Source organism: Lonchura striata, chromosome 35 (genome assembly GCF_050655825.1).
Source record: "Lonchura striata isolate lonStrDom1 chromosome 35, ASM5065582v1, whole genome shotgun sequence".
In the NCBI taxonomy this organism is placed as follows: Eukaryota; Metazoa; Chordata; class Aves; order Passeriformes; family Estrildidae; genus Lonchura; species Lonchura striata.
Window position 1 is genome coordinate 1,512,319 of NC_140737.1, and position 16,372 is coordinate 1,528,690.

General features: G+C 52.6%; 1 protein-coding gene across 1 annotated transcript; it reads left to right on the top strand.

The window, feature by feature from the left end:
* Window positions 1-10,647: 10,647 nt before the first annotated feature.
* LOC146764234 (uncharacterized) lies at window positions 10,648-12,641 on the top strand. Its single transcript, XM_085565147.1, has 2 exons — window positions 10,648-10,768; window positions 11,063-12,641. The coding sequence occupies exons 1-2, from the start codon at window positions 10,754-10,756 to the stop codon at window positions 12,065-12,067; spliced, it is 1,020 nt and encodes a 339-aa protein (XP_085421273.1). The 5' UTR covers window positions 10,648-10,753; the 3' UTR covers window positions 12,068-12,641.
* The last annotated feature ends 3,731 nt before the right edge of the window (window positions 12,642-16,372 follow it).

The window sequence follows — 16,372 nt, forward strand, 5'->3', positions numbered from 1 at the left end:
AAGTCTATTTCCAAGAGCCTGAAACAGCTAAATGATGCGGGCAAAAGCCCGATCAAAGAAATAGAGGGGGGAGTTGTTATGAATAAATTCAGTTTTATATTAAAAATGTTAATTAAAATGCTGTAAACTGTTCAAACCCCGTTAAAATCCCCTTATGTGCACCCTTGTTATGTTTCCCCCTCACCCCACTTGCCCTTCACTTTGTGACCGCCGGGATTTTACCGCCGCTGTTCCACAAAATGGCGGCCATGCCGACTCCGGCAAATATGCAAATTGTGAACCGAATGCAAAATCCCGAAAAGAGCCCCAAGGACAACGAGCCACGCCAAACTCACGGCCACGGACCGGATTGGACAATCGGCAAGAGGTCCCCGGACATCGCCGGACCCGCGGAATAACCGCCGACATGCCGCCCTAATGTAAACAGCGCGACTGCAGAATCAGGACCCCGGGCAACGAGCCGCAAATCGCCTTCCTGGGCACGCCCGCGAGGACGGAAGCCCCGGCTCTGATGCCTGGCAGACCCGATCTCCTCCTCCTCCGCGTCACCAAGTGGGAGCAGCGGTGGTGTGCGTGACCCCTCGGGCCCCCACCCCAGAGCTGGTCACCTAATAAAGGCCTTAAAGAGGAGCAGGTCTCCTGGCCCATTTATTTCACCAGAATGGAACGGTATCCCTCCTTGCATGGGAACTCTGCAAAATTGTTTTGCTAGTAATCTCCAGGAAGGTCCCCTGCTTTTGTCACTCCTAACACAACTCTTTTTCTCGTGTCAGGGCTGTTTTTAGAGCAGATCTCACATTTGCTCACTACTGATTGTACAACATCAGTCATTCCTTTTCCTATTCCTACTTTTTTTAGATGATTCAAAAGATTTTCAACCCCAAAATGTGTGTTTCCATGTCCTCTCTGAGCTAGCTCCTGAAGACTAAGTGGGGGGATTACAACCAGATTCACTGCTATAATGGCCCATCTATTTCTGCGATCTCAGCCTTAAGAAATTTAATTAGTTTGCAGTCTGCTTGGTCATATTTTAGGGTGAACCCAGACAAATCAATCTCTTTTTGTGGAATTACTGTGAGAATACCTTTTTCTGCAAATCCTCTTGCTGCTTTATCAGCAAAGGGATTTCCCAGTTCCGAAGTGGTTTTCCATTTCTTCTGACTGCTACAATGGATAATAGCTATTTCTGCAGATTTTTTAATGCTCTCTAAGAGGCCAAGTATTTGTTCAGCGTGGTTGATTTGATTCCCTTGAGTGTTCAGAAGTCTTCTTTCCTTCCAGATGGTTCCATGGATGTGGCCAGCCCTAAATCCATATATAGATCAGTCCATATATTAACCTTCTTTCCTTAGCTTGCTCAGGGCAGAAATTATCTCCTCAGTCCCTTCCTCTTCCTCCTCGGAGCCACTCGAGCATGAGCGGTCCAACTGTGCTGACCGTGCTGGAGTATCAGATGTGCTCCCACCCAGGATGCCAGGTCTGAAATCACTGAGCGCAACTTCCAGCGCCGTGGGAGCCGGGCTGTGTCTGGGCTAGCTTCGGTGGCGTCATGTCATGAGTCAGCTCCCGGGAGTTCTCGGTTGCCGTCGGACCCCCGGAGCTGAGAGCGGAACGATCCCTGCTCCCTGTGGAGGTTCCATCCCTGGCCCCTTGGCAGAAGGCTCTGCCTGCCAGCTCCTGCTCTGGCTGGGGCCGGGGGCTGCACACGCTGCTGTCCCCTTGCCCTGGCCTGACCCTCACTGTGATCGCGGTGGTGACGGTGACAACGTTGGGGACACTGGCCCGACCAGCGGGGCTTGAGGGGTCGCAGCTGGAGCAGGGCCCATCATGTCTCCGTCTGTTCCTGGAGTGTCCCCTGGGTGTGTCCCCCCGGGAGTGTCCCCAGCGGCCGTGGAAACCCCTTGAGGTGTGACAATAACGGGGTGGGGAGGTGGGAAGGGACTGGGGGGAAACTGGCTGACAGGAGGTGATGGAGGGGTGGAGGGGATCATGAAGGGCACCGGGTCCATTGCAGGAGGTCACAAGTACCACAAGGTCCCTGCCACCTCTCCTGTCCTCTCCCTAGCAGCTGGAGCTGCTGGTGGCTGTGGTGGCCACACTTTAGTGAGCTGGTGACCACTGTAATTTTGCTAAACAGGGACATGCTGCTGGACGTGTCCCCAGGATCTCTGCACATAGCCCTGACAACCTTTACCCAGCACCTTTGCAAGACCCTAACTCTAGTGGTGTCTTCTCCCTGGGCCAATCCCTGGCCAACTTTGCGGCCAGCCTGGAGGCCACCCAGGCCCATGCCCATGTGAGAGCCATGGCTGGCACCTAGCAGCACACAGTGAACACCCTCACAGAGAGCTGGGCCAAGCTAGCTGAGGAGACCACCAAGCTCTGCAGTGACTGGGAGGCTGCAGCCACCAGAAGACGACAGTGGGTGGAGGTGGCCCTGGGGCAGCTGGAGAGATTGGTGGCCACGTGTGACAGAGCCATGGCATTTCCCCTGGACCTCCAACACTGGCTCAGAGTCTTTGAAGCCACCCTGGAGTGGAAACTGCAGGCATCCCCTGATGTCCCCGAGGCCTGGGTGTCCACACATGAAGAAGCCACCACATTCCCCTGGGGGCTGCACTTCCAGCTCAGGGAAGCTGCGTTAGACCTGCAGTGGATAATGGAGGGGTACCCCGATGTCTCCAAGATTTTAATGGCCAAAGGGGCTGAGTTTGAGTGGCTGTGGGAGGCCAGTGCCGACTTGGCCATGTGTCACTAGCTGTTGACACTTTGGGGCATCCATTTTCAAGTCCCTATAGTGCCTGCAGTGGCCCTGGTGGCCACTCGGTGGCCAAGGGGTGCCAAAGAGCCATCAAGGTCATCCCGAGACTGCTGAGGGGACAGCAATGTCATGGCTATGACATCACAGGAGCATTGACATCATTGGTGACATCTCTGCTGTCACGTTTCCTCTCCCCCTGGTCTTGTTTACAAGACAGGTTTCTGTTAGGGAAGGCAGAAAAGCCTCCCTTGGAATGGAGAATGTAAACCCCCTCCCTCTGAGTTACGGGAATTTTGAAATCAAGGGGCTCTCAGGCTAAGATATGGGAATAGGAAGAGCAGTTCGTTACTAGCGTGTATATTAAAGCAAGGAAACAGCAACAGCTATGGCACGAACAGCAAACAGAGCAGGAACCCAGTCCCAGCCTTCCGGCTGCGGCACTTTCCCCTTTGGTGCAGTTCCGGGCACAGCCAGCAGGGGCGCTGGTGGCTCCCGGTGGGCAGGGTGGTGCGGTGACCCCCACGCGGCTGCAGGGGGCGCTCCAGTGCAGGCTCGGAAGCACGCGGCAATGGCGGCTTTGTCCAGAGGCGGGAAGGGATTGAGGAGAGGCTTTGCTTCACAAACCCTGGGACAGCCGATCCCTGTGCCCCAAGAGGACTGGAGCAGCAGCAGGCTGGAAGGGCAGCGATGAGCAGGAATCCTGGGGCGGTGGATGAAATGTATCAGAACTCCACGGCATTAACTGTGCGATAGATGAGTAATGCAATGGTTGACTCACAATTAAAAGGCAAATTGTATGTAGCTATATTAAGAGAAGTTTTATAGATTTATTGTTATGTTTTACTCCCCTTGCGGTGTTATCGGGGTGGACTGGGTTCGGGACATTTGGGAGGGTTGGCTCATTACTATGGCAGCACCTGACCTCCAATCAAGATTTAAGGAAGTGACCTCCACCACTGGCCAGTGAAGAAGGAGTCGATGGGCAGAACTTTGGGAGGCGCTAAAGGGTTAAAAGGTGAAATCTCCATTGTGTGGATGAGCACATGGTGGGAAAAATCCTCTACTCCCGGCACCATAATATTTTCTCAGTTCAGTCTTCTGTTGTATTTTTGATAAGGTTTTAATAAACTTTTTAAATTCCTGGAAGTGAGCTTTGTTTTTCTCACAGCTGAAATCTCCAGGATGTCCTGGCAGGGCAGGGGGATGCAGGGCCCAGTAGCAAAAGAAAGGTTCCCTGCTGGGTTATGGTGGTGGCAGGGAACTCCATTCCCCAAGCCACAGGTCCAACCTTCCTCCTACAAAACCTGCAGCAAGACAGAGAGAAAGAGAGAGAGAGAGGGAGAGAGAGCGGCTGCCCCCAGCCCCATTCTCGCAGTATCTCTGCCCCCATGGTGCGAGGAAGTCCCAAAAACAGAAGGAGTTCCCCCTCCCTGCCTGTCTCAAGCAGCCAGCCATCAGTGCCTCTCAGCAACTCCATGGGAAGAAATTCTACAGGTAATAAGGAAAGAGCAGAAGAAACCCAACTCCCAACCCTCACCTCTCCACACAGGATTTGCAACAGATTTGGGGAATTGCCATTGCAATTGTCCCAAATCCTGATGGGAATTCCTGGGGTGACATCCCTAGGGACATTTTGGGACCTTCTGAGGACACTCTGGGGACACTGATGGGTCTGGGGGTGGGTCAGGGGGTAAATGAGCCCCCTCGGTACCTTGCAGCAGAGGCAGCTTTCTGCCATGTCTGCAGCAGAGCTGGGTTTTAAATGACAATAGAATAATTGGCTTTTGCATTTCTGTATTGGCTTTTGCAGGTTGTTATTGATCACAATAACAATATTGATCTATGTTATGGATACTGTCCTAGGGTGACGTTATGGTGTTTGTATCCCCAATTGTGTGTTCTGTTTATGTTTGATATTATGTTCTGTGCTTTCAGAACTGACTCAGAAAGTGAAGGTTTGTTTTGTCTTGTTATCAACCGGCTCACCTCCCTCCATGGTCTGCTGTCTAGAAGAAACCAGTGCTGGCTGGCTTTGCTTTGCTTAGTTTCTGGCTTTTGCTTCCTTGCTTCCTTGCTTGCTTGCTCTTGCTCTTGCTCCTGCTTCTGCTTTTGCCTTTGTTTTTGCTTGTTAGTTAGTTTAGCTAAGCAGTCCAATTATTTTCCTTGGACTGTTTTGTTTTTTTTTTCCTTTCCCTTTCCTGAATATCATTCCGACATGCTCCGGACTGGGACCTGGGAACCCCGAGGAGCACCGGGAGCCTGCGCTCTGTGATCTGCAGCAGCCATCCCCAGTGCCCAGAGCAATCCCCAGCGCCCAGACCCGGGTGACCACCCCCAGGAGAGACTTTCTGGATTTGTCATCTCTGCAGAGTGGTGAAGGAGTTTTGTTGTCATCTGGTGTTGTTCAGTTTTTGGAGCTGGGGAGTGTTTTGTTTGTTAAAGAAACAGGTTTTTTTTCCACTCATCTCTGAAAAAGTTCTTCCCGAACCAAGTGGGTGGGGAGGGGCCGTGGGGGTTTGTTTTCTGGGGGCTCCCTCCAGAGGTTTTTCTCCTAGATTTGTCCTAAACCAGGACAGATACATATGATAATATTGGCTTTTTGCAAATAATAAAATGGATTTTATATTTTTAGAGTTAAAGTAACTTTGTTATAATGATTTAGGTTTTATTTCTGTCGCTAATTAAGCTTAGTGAAACGGCTGATAGAAGTATGCTTGTGTTAAAATGCCTGCTGGGATGGGATAACATCCAATGAGCACAGGATGAGGACTCATGGCTACAGATCTGCCAACTGTCAGCACTCACGGTCTGGAGGCAGTCTGGACCAAGGCCCAAAAACTGGAGGTGATGATCAAAAAAGGACCAAAACCACACCCAGGGAATCTGCCTGCTCTAAAAATGCGGATCCAAGGAGGAGCCGTGCTAAACAGTTCTTGGAACATGTAAATGTGTTTGCGGAAAAGTTTAGTATGCGTAATGGTTTATGAATATGTAACAGGCTGATGCAATAGAAATGGTATTAAAAGGTTTTTTCCAACCTAGCAGGTGTGCTCTTGGCTGAGTGCCAAGGTGCACCCATAAATCTGCTTTTCTGTCTCTGTCTCCTCTTGTCCTTTATTAAACTTCTAAATTTTCAGAGGCTTGTGAATGTGTTTTTCACTCCAACTGATCCCAAATCCTGCTGGATCCCAAGAAATGACCCCAAATGATCTCAAATCCCAAATCCTGGATCCAAAATCACGGATCCCAAATGCTGTTGGATACCCAAACCCCAATCCTAAATGATCTCCAATCCCAAATCCCGGATCCCAAAAAATCCCAGACACCAAATCTTGCTGGATCTCTGAAAGCAATCCCAAAAATCAATTCCAATTCAGGGTCCTGGCAGGGGAAATCAGAACCCAGGGTGGGGTAAATGGGTCCTGAGGTGTTTATTGGGGTCCTGGCAGGGGAAATCAGAACCCAGGGTGGGGTAAACGGGTCCTGAGGTGGTTATTGGGGTCCTGGTAGGGAAATAGAGCCCTGGGCAATCGATTTGGGCTCGAAAACAAGCCCTGAGATCCTGGCAGGTCAAATTCTGCCCCTTGGGGGGAAATCAGGTTTTTGTGGCAATAAACATGGTCCTGAAAGGGGTGAATGGTGTCCTGGAAGGATAAATGGGGTCCTGAGGGGAAAATAGTTCCTGAAAGGATAAATGAGGGCCCTGAGGGGTTCAGTGGGGTCCTGAAAGGACGAATGGGGGTAAATCAGGGTCCTGGCAGAAGAAATCAGGGCTCAGAAGGGTCAATGGGGTCCTGGCAGCGAAATGGAGCTCTGGAGGATGGATCCGGGCTTCAAGGGATTAAAGCCGGCCTTGAAAGTGTGCCTGAGGTCCTGGCAGGGCCAGTTCTTCCCCTCGGGGGAGGATCAGGGTGTGGGGCCCTCCCTCCTCCAGGAGCCTCAACACCCTCAGCCCTCAGAGCTCCAGCCACAGCCTCTGGATGAGAACAGGGATGGAGCACAAGGTGGGTACCCTGAAACCCTGGAGTCATCCCCATTGGGTACCTGAGTGGATTTGGGGGGATTTGGGGGGATTTAGTGAAGTTTGGGAATCCCCAGGGCCATGGGTGAAGGTGGGAGGCAAAACGGGAGTGGAAAATTATGGAGCCTGGGGAGTTCCAAGGGGCCGGTTTTGGTGGGGGGAAAGGGGGGTGGGATAACCAAAATCTCCTCTGGGTGCCTTGGAACCTTGAAACCTCCCTGGGAAAACTGGGAAACCCCAAATCCTTGGGAATTCTCATCTGGGACCCCCCCCGAAACCTCACCTGGGAGTCCCTTTGGGACCCTCACCTGGACACCTAGGACTTCCCATATTCTCACCTGTGCAGCTGAGAAACCCCAAATCTTTGGGAATTGTCAACTGGGCAGCCCCAAACCCCTGGGGAACCTCAACTGGGAGCCCCAAATCCCTGGGGAACCTCACCTGGGACTACCAAAACTTCAACCGAGAGACCCAAAACCTCACCTGAGACCATCAAAACTTCACCTGTGACCACTTGAATCTCTTGAGAGCCTCACCTGGAACCCCCTAGACCCCTGTGTCCACCGTGACTCCCTGGTTCCATGTCCCCTGCTCACCTGGAATCCCCCAAATCTCACCTGACACCCTCCAACCCCACCTGGGCCACCCTTGAATACCCCTCAGGATTCTCCAAAAATTCCCCCAGAACCCCAAAACCCCACCTTGCACCCCCATACCCCACCGTCCCCGAACTCTCCAAACCTCCCTCACCCCCTAACCCCCTTTCCTGTCCCCAGGTGTCTCCCCCTGCCCTGAGGTGGACACAGCGGTGCCCACATGGTGCAGGGCCCTGGTCGCCCTGGTGGCCTTGTCTGAGGCCCTGGGGACACTGGACAGCGTCCCAGCTGCGCTGGCCGAGGCCGTGGCTGCCCTGGACCAGGCCCAGGGGGCCCAGAAGAGGCTGGAGAGGGCACGGGAGGCCACTGTGACCCCAGCGGTGGCTCTGGGAACCGTGGGGATGGGGACGAGCAGAGGACAGGGACGAGCAGCGGCTGCGGCAGCTCGGGGCCAAGGCTGAGGCGGCTGTGCCAGCACTAGAGCATGAGGAGAGACAGGCACGGTGGTGACAGCGCTGGCTGTGGGCTGGGCACGGGCCGGCCACGGTGCTAATGGTCCTGTGGGGTGGTATGTGTGAGTAAAAACCAGTATGGACCAGTATAGACCAGTAGAAACCGGTATAAACCATTCTAGTCCATTATGGAGCAGTTTAGAGCAGTGGGAGGCAGTATGGACCAGTATAGACCAGTATGCATCAGCATAGGCCAGTATAAACCAGTTCAGACCAGTATACATCTTTATAGAACAGTGGGAGGCAGTTCAGACCAGTTCAGACCAGTGTGAGTTTTTACAGACTAGGAGGGACTTTCTCCTGCAGTTTTCAATATAGACCAGTATAGACCAGTATGAACCAGTACAGAGTTGTGGGGGCCAGTTCAGACCAGTATGAACCAGTAAAAACCAGTTCAGACTAGTATGGACCACTAAGTGTATCTACAGACCAGGAGGGACTTTCCCCTGCCCTGACCAGTATAGGCCAGTTCAGACCAGTATAGACCACTACGGACCAGTGCAGAGCAACAGGGGGCAGCAGGGGATGCAGAGAACCAGTACAGACCAGTTCAGACCAGTATGGAGCCCTACCGAGCAGTAGAGACCTTCCCCTGCCCCAGGATGGGGACACTGGGATGGAACTGGTGACACTGGGACGGAGACACTGGGACAGGACTGGAGAAACTAGGACAGGACTGGTGACACTGGGATGGTGACATTGGTATGGGGACAATGGGGCGGTGACACTGGGATGGTGACATTGGTATGGGGACAATGGGGCGGTGGCACTGGGCTGGCAGTGGGAGCACTGGGATGGAACTGAGGACACTGGGTTGGTGACACTGGAATGATAACATGAGGGTGGTGGCACTGGGGACAATGGGGTGGTGACACTGCAATTGAACTAGTGGCACTGGGATGGAACTAGTAGCACTGGGACACAACTGGGAGCACTGGGACGAGGACACTGAGATGAGATGTGGGACACTGGGCCAGGACTGGGGAAACTGGGGTGGGACTGGTGACACTGGGGTGGGGGCACTGGGGCAGAATGGGGGACACTGGGGTGAAACTGGAGGCACTGGGATTGAACTGGTGACACTGGGCTGGTGCCATGGGTGGCCCTGGTGACACTGAGATTGGACTGGTGACACTGGGATGACTCCCTGTGTTGGTGGTACTGGGATGGAACTGGGAACATTTGGAGGGGACACTGGGATGGAGACATAAGGAAGGGAGTGTGGACACTGATGGGACTGAGGATATGGGGACACAACTGGGTACACTGGGGCAGGGGCACTGGGACAGGATGGGGGACACTGGGATGGGACTGGTGATACTGGAAGGGGACAGGGAATACTGGGATGGTGACATTTGGATGGATTTGGTGAGACTGGGATGGGGACAACGGGATGGTGACAGTGAGATGGTGGCACTGGGACAGGACTGAGGACAGTGATCCTGTAGCTGGGTTGCTGATACTGGGCTGGTGGCACTCAAGTGGTGACAGTGGGGCAGAACTGGTGGCACTGGGATGGAACTGGTGACACTGGGTGATGACACTGCGGCAGCCCTGGGGACGCTGGGCTGGTAGCACTGGGATGGAACTGGTGCCACTGCTCTGTCCCTGGTGCCACCAGTCTGGTGCCACTAGACAGGTGGCACTGCCATCTCCCTGGTGCCACCTGTGTGGTGTCTCTGTGGCCCCGCAGTGTCCCCGGACTCAGCCCGCACTGCTCAGGGGGTGAATGAGAAGAGACATCTGGCCCTGACTGTGGTGGCCGTGTCCTGCAAGGTGGCCAGGCGGGGCTTGGGGACAGCTCGGTGTCACCAGGCCACTGCCATGAGCCGCCAGCGGGACATGGCCCTGCGCCTGTGGGACCGTGCCTGGTGGGTGGCAGCTTCCAGGGCCAGTACTGAGGCCGCCACGGCCACCAACGAGGCCACTGCAGATGTGCTGGGGCAGCTGGAGGAGGTGACACAGGCACTGGGGACATTGGTGGCCACTGTCACCCAGGACAGGGAGGTGACACCATGGGGGACACGGGGACAGGGCTTCCCCAAAGCTGCCTGGGCACTTGGGGACATCCTAGTGCTGTTGGGGACATTGCATGAGGGGCACAAGGAGGTGATGCCAAGGCTGGAGGCGGCCCAGAGAGAGCTGGCGAGGCAGGGGTAGGGATGGGGTGGGACACTGGGGTGTCACTGTCATGGCCATGGCATGGGGACACCCTGAGGGACATTGGGGACACCCCCATGTCCTTCCCTTGGGAACTGCCAGGCCACCCCGATATTCCCTGTCCTGTTTTGGGTCATCACAATGTCCCCAGAGTCCCCACAATGTCCAAAACAGTATACCCAGTGTTCCCAGTATTCCCAACAGGACACTGGGAGACATTTGGGCCCTGTTGGGGACATGGGTGGGACATCATGACCTGTTGGGGACACTCAGTGAACATCAGGTTCCTGTTGGAGATACTGGGGGGACATCTGGGCTCTGCTGGGGGCCCTGACGGGACACTGGGGACATTGGGCTCCTGTTGAGGACATCAGGGAGGACATTGAGGCCCTGTTGGGGACCCTGAGGGGACAGTGGGGGTGTTTTGGGGTCAACAGGGCCCTGATGGGGACTCTGGGGGGACACTGGGGTCCTGTTGGAGACACTCAGTGGACACTGGGACCATGTGGGGACGCTGATGGGACATCAGGGTCTCTTGGGGACCATCACAGGGCCATCGGGCACCCCGCAGGTGGGGGGCGTGGCCAGGGTGGTGATGTCACCTCCTCACCTCTTCCTGTTTACTGCTGGCTGTGCCACGTTCCTGCGTTCCTGCGTGTCACCGAGTGTTCCCCGGACGTGTCCCTGGCTGTCCCCTGAGGCCATGGAGCCCCGTGAGGTGCGACAATCCCCTTTTGGGGACGCGGGAGGGGACAGGGGGATCGCAAAGGGGACAGAGGTGTGGCACAAAGGAGGGAGGTGACAGAGGGCTGGAGGGGACCGAGGGAGGCAGGGGGGAACAGTGGAGGGTGGCAGGGGCTGGGAGAGGCAATGAGAGGGTACCAAAGGGAAAGAGGAGACACCAGAGCCCTCCAGGGAGGGGACAAAGGGGGACCCCAGGAGGGGAGAGGGGGCATCCCAGGAGGCTATAAGAGCCACGAGGATTCCATCACCTCCCCTGTCCCCTCCACAGCTGCTGGAGGCGCTGGTGGACGTGGTGGCCATCCTGGGAGAGCTGGCAGCCACCGTGGCCGGGCCGTACGGTGATGTGCTACTGGGCATGTCCCCACGGTCCCTGCACAAGGTCCTAGAGGACTTCATCAATCACCTCCGGGACACCCTGAACCACGGTGGTGTCCCCACCCTGGGCAACGCCTCCCTTGGCCAGGCCCTGGCTGCCCTCGGGGGCACCCCAGGGGCCACCTGGGCCCATGTGACAAATGCGGCCAGCGCCTGGCAGGAGCCAGTGGCCAAGCTCGAGGGCAATTGGGACCAGCTGGCCAGGGAGGCCACCAAGATCCACGATGCCTGCAGGGATGCGGCCATCAGGGAGGCCACCACTGCAGCCACTTCCACTGCCCGAGCTGGGAATATGAAGGAAAAAGAAACCCGCTCGGGGCAGTCTGTGAAAAACCTGACGAGCACGGCCAGGTCGCCCATGGCCTGGTTACCCATGACCCTGGCCAAGGAGAAGGGGGCCTCAGTGGTGGCTCTGCATAAGGCCCAGATGGAAGAAGAAACCAAAGAGGTGGAGGAAGCCACCAAGGCCTGGGAAGAGGCCACCAGAGAGGCCAGGGCCGCCAGCAGGAGGGAACAGAGGGCAGAGGTGGCCCTGGAGCCACTGGAGCACTTGGTGGCTGCATGTGACAAAGCCACCGCGTTCCCCCGGGAGCTGCGGCGATGCCTCGTGGAGATTGAGGCCACCCTGAAGGGGACAAATGAGATGTCCCCCAATGTCCCTGAGGCCTTGGTGGCTGCAGTGGCCAAGGCTGAGCGGCTTTGGGAGGCCAGCGCCCGCCTGGCCACGCATCACCTTCTGGGTACACTTGGGGATATCCGCAGCCTCCTCTTAGGTAGGCATGGTGGCGCTGGTGGCCCTGGGGGCTCTGGTGGCCCTCATGGCCCCAGTGGCCATAAAGTGGCTGAGCAGTGCCAAAAAGCCATTGAGGACATCCCAAAGCTGCTGCAGGGACAGTGATGTCACTGCTGTGAGGTCATCAAAGGTGGGGAAATCATCGGGGTCATTCTGGATCACGCAGGGATGCTCAGGGCCATTGTTGCAGCTTGGGGGCATGATGAGGCAGCTTTCCACTGTGGGTGCAGCAGACCATTTCTCAAGCCTCCTCAAAAACCTTCAGGTCCCTTTCCCTCCATGGGCAGTTTCACCTCAAATACCCAATTTCCCTGCACTGCTGACAGACTGGCCCTCGCTTGTTCAATTGCCCTTTGTCCTTTTAGGGTCCCTCCCCCATGGAGCTTTGTTCCCATTATCCTCCCCCTACTCCTGCTTGCCTTGTCCTGACAGGGGCTCACTTCCCTCTGGGGATGGTCCTTGCACAGCTGCTTCCCCTCGGCAATAGCGGCTGCCATTATTTTCCCTTTCCCCTCGGCTTTCTCCTCGTCCCTCCAGACACTGACCTTCTGGGCTTCTTTGAACAGGTCATTCAACCCCTTATCCTGACATTCCCTTTCTAGCTTCTCCTTATATCCAGCCCAGCATGAGTGACAAAGGTTATCTTCAATAAAGCTTGTCCAGCTTTTGTATCAGTCTACACCTGAGTATTGTCTCGTATTTCTTTTTAACCTCTCCAGCCATTCAGGTGGAGTCTCATCCTTCTTTTGCTGTTCATCAAATGCCTTGTGGGTGTTCTGGGTGGGTGGAGCAGCCTCCCTAATGCCCCTGACAATTAATGCTCTATAATCTTCCATGTGTTGCCTTCCCCTGGTGTTAAGGTGATCCCAAGTAGGGCGTTGCAAGGGCATTTCCTTCTCCCCAGGGGCCCGTGGGGAGCGTGTTCCCTCTCCCAAATGCACATCCCTGCTGCTCAGATCATTTGTCTTTCCTCGGCTGTTTATTACAGATTGCACTTTGCTCCAGGTATAAACACTGGGTCCCAAAAATTGGTCTACTTGTTCTGCTAGTCTGATAGGATCTTCTAGTAGAACTTTTAATTCCTTTTTAAACACTCTCACTTCCAATAAATTAAATGGGGCAGTCACAAACCCCATTTTTCCATTCCCCTCACTGGACGCTCTGCCCCAGGTATTCTGGCTGGGTCCATCAGGGCGTGCAGGGGGTGCATTGGGTGCTGGCAGATATGGAGGGGGCAGATACTCTAAGGGGTCCCAGGTTTAATTTCCTTAATTTAAACACCTTGGTCTTACCCAGGGAAGCCTCGCCCTTCCAATTGGCAGCAGAGTCACTCTTTTCCTGACTGACTGGTTCTTTGGCATTCACATGAATATTCAAAGTTTAGCATATCCACCCCTCAAAGGAACTCTATTTTGGCCAGATCAATGATAAATGATCAGATCTTATCTCCTGATTAGTCTATTTTCTCATATAATAATGTATCATTTTGATTTTTTTTTTATTCTTTCTGTCAGGGTTTTGTTCCCACTCTGCTGATTTTATTCCCAGGAGTCTATCTGGAAATGTATCCATCAGTGCTCCCTTGCTCTCCTTTTCCCTGGGGGTTTTCTCCTTGTTTGCTTTCAGTCCCATGTTCTCATATTATCCAGGCACCAGCATGGTCCACACACCTTTATTTTCCTTCTTTCTTAACTTCCAAGCCATTCTGTCTCTACTCCTTCCACAAGCATTTTCCCAGTCCTCCTCGGGTACTGTTCAGCCTCGGGGAACTAAATGCTCTTTCCCCACACACTTTTTCCTACAGAAATTTTAAAGAATTAATGCCTGATCCCTGGCTCTGAATTTTAATTTTTCATACTTCTGACACTAGACAATCTTTTGTGTGGGTGTGCAATGCCACCTCTCATGACAGATCTTACACTCACACCATACCCAAGGTTCACATCTGAGTCCACAAATAAACACAAAATTACACTCATACAGACAACACAAAATGTTTATTAAAAATTTTCATCACATAGACAACAAACACTTTGCTTTTCCCTGCCCACCTCGGTCACCTGAAAAGTGGAAGTGTGTATTGAAACTCCTTGTTTGTTTTGTGCCTCAGTACATCTGCAGTACATCTCATTCACTCAAGAGTTACACCCATCAATCACACAAGACACAGGACATAAACTTTCACTTCCCACTCTCCTCATTTCCCATTCACACTTTCACACAACACTGAGGTGTAGCAATGGGGAACAAAGAGACACGGACCCCATTGTGCATCGGAAGGAGATCACTTTATTGCAGAAATCACTCCCCGTTTATACCTTTAATCTCACCCTGACAAAACCAGAACTCAACAGAAGAAGGGCACCCGTTGGCTGGCTCAGCTGCAGTGCTGTTGTCCACGTGTCCTATCAGCCAGTCAGGTTCCCGTTCATGTGCTGTCCACACGTTCATCCCCATAACTGCCTCTCACCCCCCAGCTGACCTCCAACCATCCAGCCTGCAGCCGTGCCTGCCCCACAGGGCCTTCTGTGTGCATAAGCCTTAACAACTTTGGGAAATATCACCCCATATATCACATCTCCCCTTTCTTGTTTTTAGGCAACAAAAACCTACTAAGAAAAACCTAAACAACTCCTAAAACATTAATAAAAGTGACAACAATAATAACTTCAACATTGTTTTAAAAACTGTACACATATGCCTATAAAGTAGCAACTATATGCACATGGGATCAGGACAGTGGGACAAAAGGATGCACACACCGTGATGGACTCCACTGCACATGGAGTCACTGTGGAGACACAGGCATAACCCCTTTCCCATGTCAGTAATTCCAGGGACACAGGTATAACCCCTTTCCCATGTCAGGAAGTCCAGGGGTCCTTTCCATTGTCCAGTCAGTAATCCTTCACCAGCACTGGACGTCTTAGATGAGCCTTTGTGTTGAAGGAATACTGTCTAACACATGCAGTCTGTCCCATCTCATCCTGATTTAACAAAGTGAGGACATTTAGCTAGTCTGTCATAAGGGCACTCCAACTCCACCTCTTTTTGTTTTTCAAGCATGGTTTTTAGGGTCCTGTGGGCACACTTGACAATAGTTGACCCTGTGAGAGAGTGGGGAATGCCCATATTGTGAGGCACACCCCATTGCCGCAAGAAGTTATGAACTCACTCTGAGGTGTAGGCAGATCCATGGTCCAATTTGATGGTGTTGGAAGGCTCAGAGTGGCAAAACAGGTGAGCCAGTGCTGGATAGCATCACGGGCCTTCTCTCTGTTCTGAGCAGTCACCATTAGAAAATGAGAATATGTGTCAATGGAAATGTGAATATATTTTAAGTAACCAAACTCTGGGATATGGGTGACATCAGTTTGACAAATGGAGTTAGTAGTTAAACCTTGGGGGTTAGTGGTTTCTACTAAAGGAGCAGGAGCCACACCATGACAGGAGGGACAAAACAGCAGGATAACATGCTTGTGAGGAAGTTTTTTGAAATTGTCTGTGATGAGAACAAGCATTCTGGTGGAAAATTTGTAAGATAACTTGACCCACGCAGAAGTATTTGGTACCGCACCTGTCCTCACAATAATATCTGCATAGTTGTTACCTTCTGAAATAGAGCCAGGTAAACCTGTGTGGGAGCAAACACGCAACACATAAAAATCATGCAGCTGGTTGTTCATTAATGTCCACAATGTTCTTATCTCTGTAAACAAAAGGTTAACATGTTTTAAATAGGAAAACTCTAAACAGAATGCAACAGATGAGGAATGAATTACGATGTTTAGTGGTTCCTCTGAAAATCACTGGAAGTCATACTGGATAGCAGCCATTTCTAAAATCTGCATGAGGCAATCCTTTAGCATTAATACCCTTTTATGCCGCTGGACAGAGTCACCTCCATGCCAAATCGCTGCAGCTTTTTGGTTTTGACGGATGCATCTGTAAAAACAGTTGGTCCGTTGACAGGGGTCATGCTGCAGTGATGCTTTGCATACAGGGGGAGATCACCCATCTCTGTCCATAAACTATGTGAGGGATAATGGATAGATAACTGTCCAGAAAATCTGCAAACACAATTTGGAATTTAGTGTCTTCTGATGCTAACTATGCCAAATTTTCTTTACTTGCATATATGTTGATGGTATGCAGATCCTGGCTGTTGAGATTTTGCAATTGCTCTCTACCTTTCTTAAATAAATAAGAGAATATTTCCTTAACAGTCCACACAGTTTTTGTTGCTATGAGAGGTAAGAATAACCATTCTAACACATGCAAGTAGTCTTTATCATTAGTAAATGTCCTGGCTTGTAAGATAAGCATATATTCTATTCGCCATCTCCTGGAGTTTGGGCACTTTTCTTATCTCTTCCAAGAACAATGTCTCCCTCCAGGGAGATATCTTCT